Source organism: Trichosurus vulpecula, chromosome 6, assembly GCF_011100635.1.
Source record: "Trichosurus vulpecula isolate mTriVul1 chromosome 6, mTriVul1.pri, whole genome shotgun sequence".
NCBI classification, from domain to species: domain Eukaryota; kingdom Metazoa; phylum Chordata; class Mammalia; order Diprotodontia; family Phalangeridae; genus Trichosurus; species Trichosurus vulpecula.
Window position 1 is genome coordinate 262,304,448 of NC_050578.1, and position 11,940 is coordinate 262,316,387.

General features: G+C 34.8%; 1 protein-coding gene across 1 annotated transcript; it reads right to left on the reverse strand.

Moving 5' to 3' along the window:
• Positions 1 to 2,082: 2,082 nt before the first annotated feature.
• On the reverse strand, positions 2,083 to 3,027 carry LOC118853988 (olfactory receptor 5D13-like). The gene has a single exon (XM_036764279.1). The coding sequence runs from the start codon at positions 3,025 to 3,027 to the stop codon at positions 2,083 to 2,085; it is 945 nt and encodes a 314-aa protein (XP_036620174.1).
• Positions 3,028 to 11,940: the final 8,913 nt, after the last annotated feature.

Genomic DNA, 11,940 nt, shown 5'->3' on the forward strand with positions numbered 1-11,940 from the left:
GAGATCTGAAGACTGTACTCTCTAACAGATGAGTACAGAAGGATTCCCTGATTCAAATGGAGGGATGCTCTGCCTCTTTTAAATTATCTAATATGTAGTAAACAAGTGCTCTGTGAAGTGATATCTAACAGAATAAGGAATTGTATATTTTCAATTCTTTTCCACTTGTATGATGAAAAATATTCATCTTCCTATAACTTCTTTCAAATCAAGAAACCCTCCATTTCATTACATGACTTTTTGTTTGGATACTTTCTAAATTTATTGTTTTTTTCCTCATGAAAGTTAATGTTAACTAGTATTGAAAAGGTTTTGATTGCTTCAAATTTCTTTCATATCATTGAGCCAGGGTCACCCACTGCATCTCAGGTCATTGCCAGTCTTCTTGACTTTCATCTTGCCATTGGATTTCATTGACCCTGGAGGAGAGACAGAGGTCGACGAATTTGTGGTTCTGTAATGGAGCAACTTGTACAAAATAATGAAAATAAAAATGATCAAAAGAAAGAGCAATATTGTTTTAAGAACAACTTTAAGCAATGAAGTCATTTTAACTCTTGACACCATCTACTTCTAGAGAAAGAACTGATGAATAGAAGTACTTAAATAATTATTTTACATAAGTATATGTGTATGTGTATGTGTTTATGTGTGTGTTTAATGGTAGACATCTCTAGGGTAGGGGCAGCTAGGATGAAAGGGGAACTAAATTTACTTTTATTTTTACTTTAGTATAAATTTAAAAGGAATAGCACATACTTTAAATTATATATTTAATTTGATATCTATTAACAAGAATGGCTAAACAAGTTATGGTACATGATTGTGATGGAAGAATACTATGCTATAAGAAATGATGAGCTCAGTGACTTTAGGAAAAAACATAGAAAGAGTTGCACAAAATAATGAAGAATAAAATAATCAGAAGCAAGAGAAAATTTTTTACAGTAACAGCAATATTGTTTTAACAATGACTTTGTACAAATAAGTTATTTTGTCCATTATGAATACCCAAATTAAGTATAAAGAACATGTGAAGAAAGATGATACCTGCATCCAGAGATATTACTGATAAAAAGAAGTATGTATGACATGATTTTACAAATATACCCTCTCTAAGTCTTGGGAGGATGGAATAAAAAAAATAAATTTACTTAATAATTGTGTTGTATATTTGAAAGGAATGGTAATTTGCACACAGCAGATTTGCAGTTTATGTACAATCACCTTTTTATTGTACCTTGTTATGAAAATTCTTTATAATATAAATTAAAAAAATAAAATGCTTTAAGAAAAAGGAAGAGCAAGCTGTGCATGATAGATTTGAAGTACCATGTACAATCATAATTTATATAATTATACAATATTATGGAAGTTCTTGTTTTATTCCATTAATCGAAACCTAAAAAAAATAAATCAGAAGCCAATTTCTGCAATAGAGTTGTTCATGTTGAAAGTAAGGAGAGTCAGGAATCTTTATTTCTACACTCCAAATAAATGAATTAACATTTTTAAGCCTTTATTGTGTTATGAGAACTGTGCTAGGCATTTTGTGGAGCTAAACTTGGTTTTATAAGAATTCTATCCATTGAGTTGCTTCAGGTGTTGGTGACTATTATTCTCTTCCCATACTGAATATGGTCCCATCAAGGTGTTTGTTTCTGTCATGTCTTAAAACAAAACAAAACAAAACACCTGTTCACTGCCCTAGATCGTGCCTTATATTTTCCTTGCTTTCTTTTCTATGAAATAGTGGAAATATGAAAAAAAAACTGGCATTCACTTTGCTGAATCAATCAAATTATTTTTAAAATAAAATTTAAAGGAAGTACAATGAAAGGTTCTGAGGTTGGAGTATATTGTAATGATTATCTAGGATTATCTAGGAGCAATTTTTTTTCTCCTTTGAAATATCCTTTCTTCATTTCCCTAAAAATGTTCATAGCTTTTTCACATGGTAGTAGAAACTAAAAGTGTGACCACCAGAGAAGGAAATAACTGAATAGGACTCAGAGAATTAATTAATAATCACCATAAATTAGAACAGTTTAGCCAATATTCATCAAATCCATAGAAATGATCTTATTGAGAAATGATTTTAAGATACATTAATTTCCTCAAAGATTCCTTCACATCATTGTTCCTTAGACTGTATATTAAGGGATTTAGCATAGGAATCACTACAATATAAAAAATAGATCCCACTTTGACTACAAGCCCTGAATTTTTTGAATTGGGAATACAATAGAGGAAGAGGATGGTCCCATAGAAGATGGTAACAACTGTCAATTGGGAGGCACAAGTGGAGAAAGCTTTATATCTTCCACTGGCTGAATGCATTTTGAGGATTGTGACAAAAATAAAAAGATAAGATGTAAGGATAATGAGGAGAGTGCAAAATGCATTGAGATTTGCAAAGATAAAAAGCATTGTTTCACTGAAGTGTTTATCAGAGCAGGAAGCAGATAGAAAGACAGAATATTCACATACAAAGTTATTAATGATTTTGGTCTCACAAAATGACAATACAAGAAGTGAGTAAGTGAGTACAATAGAAGAAATTATGCCCCAGGAATATGCCACAGTCACTAGCAAGGCACAGCGTCTTGGGGACATGGAAACTGTATACAGCAAAGGATTACATATAGCAACAAAGCGGTCATAGGCCATCAAAGCCAACATGACCATTTCTGTTATCACACATGTGACACAAGTGGAAAACTGTGTGATGCAGGCCTTTATGGAGATGCTTCTGTCTTCTACAACTAAGTTTTCTATGAGTTTTGGTGTAACTATAGTGGAGTAACAGAAATCCACGAAGGACAAGTGCTTGAGGAAAAAGTACATGGGGGTGTGGAGTTTGGGATTGATCTTGATGGTTACAATCATACCCACATTCCCCACCACAGCAACTGCATAGACGGTGAGGAACAGTAGAAAGAGCGGCACCTGGAGCTCTGGGTAATCAGAGAATCCTAAGAGGATGAACACAACCACACTACTCTGATTCTTGACAGGGCTTGCCATGATTCCTGTTGGAGAGTATTAGAGATTCATAATGAGAAGCAAAACATAAATGAAATTGAGAAACAGAGGATAAGAAGTGTGATGTTATTTAGAAATTAATATAGTTACGGGAATGAGAATAGGATTATTTTTAAAGTTACCATTTATTTTCAAATCCTACACATTTGCATTGAAAGAAATCATGGATTATGGAAGAAGTCAAAGGAAGAGTGACATATGCAGAATTGTCTGAATATATGGGTGACTGTAAATTTGCAGAACCTGGTATAATCTATACATTAAAAAGGTCCATTCTATAAAACAGTGCTTTTCCAGAACCCTTAAAAGGAGGAGATCTCAATTACTTCTAAGGCTGCCTATGTCACTAATGACACATTGAAATGGAAGTTCAAAGGTGATTCATCTCCTTTCCACTTTTGCTATTCAGTGCGTCATCTCGTATATGTCACTATTACCCATTTGATCTACTCCAGTTTCCTGTAAACCAGCAAAAAGACGTCTCAGTTCTCTTTCAAATAGCAACCTTTTAAATATTGGAAAAGTTTTATAACTGATAACCCCTAAACTATTCTTCTCCTCTTTTCTTGTAAGGGTGGTTGTCAGAAGACAAGCTAACAGTAAAAAGAGATATCTTTCTATAATAGCAAAAGTTGGACAGAACCTTTGGGAGAATTTCAGTAGCAAGAATGTAGTGAAGGATTTTTATAAAGAACGTATGTCAGTAGTTTTCCTGGTATGATAACAAAATTGAGGTAACATGTCCATTAACATAAAATTCACATTTAGAATTAGTATGCCATAGAGGCAGCTAAATGAGTGTTAAGTGTGCAGTCAGGAAGAACTGAATTCAAATCCAGGCTTGGACACTTACTAGCTGTGTGAATCTGAGAAAATTTTTTAACCTCTGTTTGCCTCAGTTTCCTCATGTATAAAATGGGGAAAATAATAGCACCTCCCCCCTAGGGTTGTTGAGAGGATTAAATGGGAAAATAACCTTAATGTGTCTTGGTCAATACTTGGCAGATAGTCAGTGCTATACTAATGTTAGTTATTATGTGTTTAAATGGCTTCACTGCCAATCGTATGCCTTAACGACTTACTAATAATCCGTCAATCACTTCACCAATTTTGCCTGAGCTTTATAATAACAATAACGATGATAATAATTTTGCATAGTATTTTCTATGTGCCAGGTATTATGCTAAGCATTTTCCAATTATTATTGAAATAATCTGGAGAAGTAGTTCTGTTATTATCCCAATTTTACAAATGGGGAAACTCATGCAAATGCGGGTTAAAGATGATGTGTCCAGTGTTACACAGCTAGTGTCTTGAGGTCAGATGTGAACTCAGGTCTCCTGACTCCAAGCCCAGATCTCTGTCTACTACACTGTAAAATATGAGATTGGGCTAGAAAATATTTACATATTTTTTCCAGGTCTAACACTACATATCCATTGTTTTAAAATCATTTCCAAATCAATGAACTTGAACCTTATGATTCTTTCTACTCTTTCTAAATAGGGTGAAAAGAATCCCCAGATAAAGAGGGAAGATCACTACTAGTCAAATCCTAGATATGACCTCCTGAAAGTTGTTTCTGGATAGCTAGAGGCTGTAATGGAAAGAAAACCACTATGAAGGTATTGGGAAAATGTAGAGAAAGCCCGATGTGTTGTGTTTTAGGGATTCCTTTTCTGCCAGGGAGTACTTATGTCTATCCCTTTAAAGAAAAACACATTATAGTGATTATCTCCCAAGCAGGAAATAACAATTGAAAAACACAAAATAAAATATACAAACAACAATGAAAAGGAGAGAGAGAAAGGGAGGGAGAGAGAGAGAGAGAAAGAGAGAGAGAAGGGGGGAGAAGGGAGAGAGAGAGAGAGAGAGGGAGAGAGAGAGAGAGAGAAAGAGAGAGAGAGAGAGTGAGCTAGCAAAGATGGTAGACACCTAGTTTCTTTGAGAGTTAAGTTAGTCCTGAGCGAGGCATGTAGATTAAGAAATGGGTCAGGGAAGATAGGATAGAAGCTAGCATTTCAACTTGGATTTCCATTTTTATAGAAGCCTAATCGAAGAACATTCCCCACTTCCATTAGTGTCCAGGAACAACTGCCATGTGAGAATATGCTGCCTGAAAACGGAAAATTCAAAACATGCAAATATAGATGTGTAGCTTGTTCAAATGTCACTTTTCATCCAGGAATAACACCATAGAATTTCCATCCCCTCTAATTTTTTCCCTTCTTCCATCATTAAGTGTACAAATTTCAAGATTATTCCATTTACCCTTCTTTACTCACCTAAACCCAAGTTTATACCTGAGAACATTCTCCTAATTATCCCCTTTCTGCTGTAATGCTGTGGTCAATAGCTGGCATTTCATAAATTCTAACAATCTGTCATTTGCTTATTTTTCAAATATTTGTATGATTTCCTAACCTTCTATAAAGGACAAGAAATGCCTCTCCTGACCATCACAACCTATCTGTCATTGCACCCTTTTAAATGTCTTCATTAAATTCCCATATGTATAATTTATCAGTACTTTGGTATGTAAAAACAGATTCCTCGTTGTAGTGTAATAGCTGTTTTATAACTTGTACAATTAAAGACTTAGGCTTTCAGTCCTTTTCCAGTCATGTCTGACTATTGGTAACCGTATTCAGGGTTTTCTTGGCTAAGATGCTGGAGTAGTTTACCATTTCCTTCTCCAGCACATTTTACAAATTAGGAACTAAAAAAATAAGGCTAAGTGACTTCCCCAAGGTCACGCAGCTAGTAAACATCTAAGGCTGGATTTGCATTCAAACTTTCCCAGCTCCAGCCCAGTGCTCTATCCACTGCACCACCTAGCTGTCCGTTGTTGTTCAGTCATTTTTTCTTCAGTCTTATTGCCTGAGACACATAGTGGCTTATTGAGTTGTCCAAGGTCATTGAGTTCAAACATTCTCCATTACAGTCTTCAGAGGCAGTGCTAGAACAAAGATCACCCTGACTCATTATCTCCACTGTACTACACTATTCTTCCTGTATGTACTACGTATGTGTGTATGCATGTGTGCATGTATGTATGTATGTTTTATATGTATATGTGTATGTGTATATTGTGGTTTTATATATGTATATATATGCATATATTATCATAGCTTTAGAGCTTGATAGATAGAGCTTATCAGCCACCTAGTCCAGTCCCTCATTTTATAGAAGAGGAGACTAATGCACTAAAAGGTTAATGATTTGTCAAAGATCATATAGGCCTGAAACAGCAGAGTTGTGATTCTGACAGGGTACTTCTGTGTCCATATCTGACCCTCTCACCACTTCACTGCCCCTCATCTTCAGAATAATCATTTACAAAAAGGAAATATTTCTGTTTCAAATTATGATCAAAACCAAATAGACTATTAGAGTCATTAGTTTGCCATTCAACTTCTTCCATAAACTTGCTCTCATGACCTCTGATTTTCCTTCCCAATTATATCTCTATAGCTAGCATGAGTTCCAACCAAAGTGTATATTCTATATACCATCAGCACAATGTATATTCTTGGCTCTAAACCTTTTCTCTCACAATAGCCCCTAATTCAGTGACTTCTTCATGCTTTTCTAACTGTAGAAGTATTAAATTTTCCTTAAGTACTGAGCAAATCTCTCAATTTTTAAGCCATTCCTTGACCATTCTCTGTCTGTTGAACATCTCAGTCCATCTCTCCTTTCAAAGCTGTAAGACAATTTTAGAGACTCATTAAGCTCTTACTTTGTTTTTAGTACTAGTGGAATTTTTTGTACTGATTTCCACCTCCATGACATCGATTACAAGGCCCTTGATGCCAACAATGTATTCTTTCTACATTTTGAAACAAGATTCACAGAATTGGTGAAAAATAAATATTAAGAGGAGACAGAGAACTATACTGATTCAGTCTGTTCTACTTTTAATAAGCTCTAAGTGTTTGGAAGATTGGCCTGACACCACACTTAAATTTCTGTCCTTATAAGTTCCACCCCACTACTCCTGGTTCCGTACTATTCCATTCAAGACAACCATGATTCTCTCCTTCACATACACGTTGAGGATTTCTTGTATCCCGCGTACTTGTCCATTCTCAGGTCTTGTAATGCATTAATGTATCTCAGTCAAATCAAACCATAGCCTTATTGTCAAACATTTAAATTGATTAGAACCTTGTGTTTGTTTAGGTTTTATAACTTCATGTTACTCTGAAATCATTCAAAGAGAGGTCTAAAAGATATTTTCAATGCATAATTTAGGGTCAAAAATATTTTACTGTGTTTTTTTAAATGATTGATTTTTGTGCTTAATCTTTGATTCCATAATTATAAGGAGTTCAGATATGTAAACCACCTCCACTAATGCAGCTCCAGATATCTTTTGCAACTTATTACTTCAGATACTTCCTTAGAAGAGTTTAACTCACTTTTTTGTCCATTTTTACTCAGTGAATATGTTTCACAAACGGAACATGAATGAAGGTTGTCCTAAATCCTAATCTACCATTACATACACCCTATTATAATTCCTCTCTGCCACTTTTTACTAATTCCATAATAGATTTTTCATTTTATTTTTGCCAGATAGAAAACTCAGTTCCTTTCTAACATTATGTCCAAACAATTTTCCTAGGTGATGCCACCGTTGATGCCAAATTGCTCTGCTCATTGTTCTCTGAAGGAAATATATGAATTCCTGCCAACCATTTCCCCAAAAGTTTGTGATGCCTTTCTGATTTATCTTTTTAGGAACTGTAGAAAGGAATGTTGTAGTTTCAAGTCAATAGACCACAAAATTATGTGAGAAGATATTGCCAGACTTATCTACTCACCAGAACATAGTTTCTCCTGGATGCTTCATTTCCTAGATCCATGGTTGAGATGGTGCATCTTATAACGTATTAATTTCATGATTAGGTCCCTCCCTTCCCAATGATCAAGTTCAGAATTAATCCACTGGTATACAGTATTAACAGAAAATCTCAGACTTGTTCACCGACTGTCCAAAGAGAATGAGATTCTCTCCATTTTACAGCAAAGCTCAGCACCAGAGACATGTCCTCTTATTGTATCTGAAACCTGAGTTTTGTACTTATGATGAGGATCTTACATTTGCCTCCACGTCCTTTGGGACCCAGGCCCTAGAAACTCTGTACTGTGCCTACATGTATGGGATTAAATGATGTAACTCAAGAATAAAAAGTCTCTGCTGTGTCATTTTCAGAGGATAAAATTTTCTAGAAATTATTTTGGTCTTACAGTTAAAATTTGTCCACAAATATTAACATAGACTTTCCATAAAATTATAAATTAATAATTAGATGCAAATTATCATGTAATGGAATATTTACCCTCAAGGTCTTGGGGTAAGGCTCAGTCAGCATCATCTCAATAAATCTTTATTAAGAGAACTTAATAAATATTTCTTGACTTCCCCTCCTCTTGACAATTAAAACACTGTGAAAGGTACATGAGCATGTAGTAGGTATTTTACATGTTCCAGGCTGTGTCTAATCACTAGAAATACAAATACAAGCAGAAAGATAGCCCCTGACCTCAAAGAGCTTACTTTCTAATGAGTGAAGACAAAGGAAGCTGAACAAACCTACTAGGAAGCTCTCCTCTGAATTCTCCCTGATCTCCATAGAATTCCTGATATCTCAACCTCACCTAGGGACTCCCCCAAAGTTCATACACGCTTCTCTGATCATATGGATTGCCTAGTGGAAAGGGAGGGATGCAGGAGTGAGGAGCTTATCACAGTATTTTCTAGAGTAGAAAGCAGGGAAAGGATGTGTAATCCTTGCATCCAATCAACAGCATCAATAACTTAAGTGACACTAAATAAACACTCATAAGAAACACATATGTAAGGGTTTATCAGAAAGAAGGAAGTGTGAACCACTGAGGCTAAGTCCAGCCTCTTTACATAATCATAAGTTAGCAAGAGAAGAATAGTTAAAGAAATAAAAGGAATCCATGGAAATGAGAGGTCTGACAAAACTTTCCATAGTTATATCAAAACAAACAGTGAATTTCTGAATTGAACAGAACAGCCTGGAAATTTGGAATTTTCAGATAAGACAATTAAAGTGCTAATACTCTGCTTTACTTGGGTTTCTCACCAAGGAGAACATTCACAACAGTGCATTTGCTAAATAATAGAAACTTGCCCATTTTTTTTCATGGCAAATGTTCCAAAATGTATGACATATGAATGAAAAGGGTTACAATATGGACTATTAAACCATGCATTTAAAGATCTGAATCCAAGATACAAGATGCATCTTCTAAAAACAAGAGGAAACTATTTTATTTTATAGATTTTATTCAAAGTGTCAAAACTCTGTACTTCCCATGGTGAAAAGGAAAAAAAATCACCTTCTTCCCATTCAAGTGTGTGTGTTTGTGTGTGTGTATGTGTGGGTTTCTCATTCTCTTCTGCTCATCTCATTGTTGTTATTTTCCCTCAATGCCCCTGATTGTCCAGCATGTAGCCTTGAAGAGTTTCTTTAGTTAATATACATTCTTGGAGTTAAATTACTTTTTTCCTCCTTGTCTCCTTTTGGTGTATTCTCCAATTGTCTGGATCAAAAATAAGAACAGAATGATTAAGCATGTGTTGTTCTATATCACAGATATTCTGTTACTGTTACTATTACTTATCATTGTTTATTGGGAGATGGGTGGCTCAGTGCATAGAGCAGGGACATGGAGTTAGAAAGACTTGAATTCAAATCTGGCTTGGATAATCTCTACCTGTATGACCCTGGACTAGTCACTTAACTCTCAGTTCCCTCATCCATAAAATGATCTGGAGAAGGAAGTGGTAAAGCACTCCAATATCTTTCAAGAAGACTCCAAATGGCATCACAAAAAGTCAGACACAATTGAAAACATTGAGAAGCAGCAGTTCTTTACTCTTAGAAGGACAGACTACGAATTTCACCAGGTTCCTTTTACAGACAAAGACTTTTACCTTATTCCTCAGAATATGAAAAACTATGAAATGTGCAGATATTCCTCATGAAAAAGTAAGATGTGTGTGATGATTTAGTTCAGAAAAAATTAACATGACAGAATTTATCAAAGAAAAAGCACAAAAAAGTGGAAATGAAGAATGCCACATATGACATTCGCCCACACTCTTTTTAACATCCATCAGGAAACCAGAGAGCAAGGAATATTCTCAGAGGTTGAAATGTTGAACCTGATGTATAAAGAGAGTTTGTTGTTGTTGCTGTCATATTGTTTTAATTTTTTTTTCATATGGAAATTCAAATGCACACTGCACATTATCCTTTCGATCTTTGTTTGCCTCCAAAATGCTATTAAGGAGACATGTTACTTGAGATAAAATATTGTTTCACCCATATGGATTAAAATGCATTTTAAAATGGTATTAATTCAAAGCAGCATTTTATCATCATATAATTTTTTTTCCTCAATAACTAGTGGTGTTCTTATTAAATTGGGGTTTGGAAACTAATGTAGTATTACTGAAAAAGAATTTTTCACAAGAATTACTGCTTGGGAAATCTTCCTTGTATAAGAATTTAATATTTCTCTCATATTTAATAACTAATTGCTGTATTAGTACCAAGGTTTTTCCCCTTTTCTACTTCCTCCTCCAGAAATCAAGAAGTGTGGGAAATCTGTCTGAGAGATTTATTCTGTCCAATATCTAATCAGACAGTAAAAGAAATTCAAAGTTTAGGATAATGGGTGTATTCCTGATCATTGTGTTTGCTTAGATAGGTCTGGGGAAAATGTTGACTCTACCTATTTTGAAGACAGGAAGTATGGAATATCTTTGATCAAGATTTGAATGATTTAAGCTATGTACCCCACGATAGCCCACCTCTCACTATGTTAACCAATCTAAGTTGATTTACAGCCCTTGGGAACTTCTCTTCAAAAGGCATTTAAACTGTAATGCCACCACCATTCAGGGTCTTTGGTCTAAGAGAGATGGCCCAATAACCCTCCTTTTAACAATAACCTGCTGGTCTTATTAATCAAATGCTTAAATTACCCAGAAACTATGTCTCTCAAACTTTTTGTCATCCCTGCCTGAATAAAATGACTATATTGAAGGTAATTTGGTCTTGTTTAATGCTTTGCAGTCATCATTAGAAACAACCATCAGTTCCCATATAATTATGTATAATGAAAACAACAATATTTTGAAACATATATGTACATTTTTGCATATGAATATAGATTTACATATGCATGTGTGTGTGCATAGTGTTCATGCACATACCCACATACTATCCATGTATCTGTAATGAATATAAAACAGTGGGGAGAAGGAGATCAGAAAATGTCTCTTTATTAGTGGAATTTGCTATCTGATGTAAGAGAACCAACCCTCTGAGGTAGATGATATGATTCTGCCTTTTTTATGGTATGGTGACTATTACTGCCTTTCAGTGATGAGTGTGGTCACTCATAAAGGTGTTTTGTCTGGCAGGCCTCCTAAAGCCACCTGCTCACCCCACTAGCTCACACCTTAGATTAGTGTTCCATTTATTTTTCTGTGAAGTAGTGGAAACATGAAGATTGAAGACAAAAGAAAATGGATATTCACTACTGTAAAATCGGTAGATTTATTTTTACAATAAATTGTAAATGAGTTTAATGAAAGCTTCTGAGGTTGATACAACATCATGAAGTCTACTGTAATGATTTTCCGGAAGTTATTTTTCTCATTTCAAACATTCTCGTTTCATTTGCCTAAAAAATTTCCAAGCACCTCTCAGGTAGTTGTCAAAACTAAAGGTATGGCCACCAGAGAGGGGAGTAAACGAATAGGACTCAGAGAATTAATTGAAAATCATGATGAATTCCATCAGAATAGTTTGACCAGTAGTTTTAGAATTCATATAAATGATC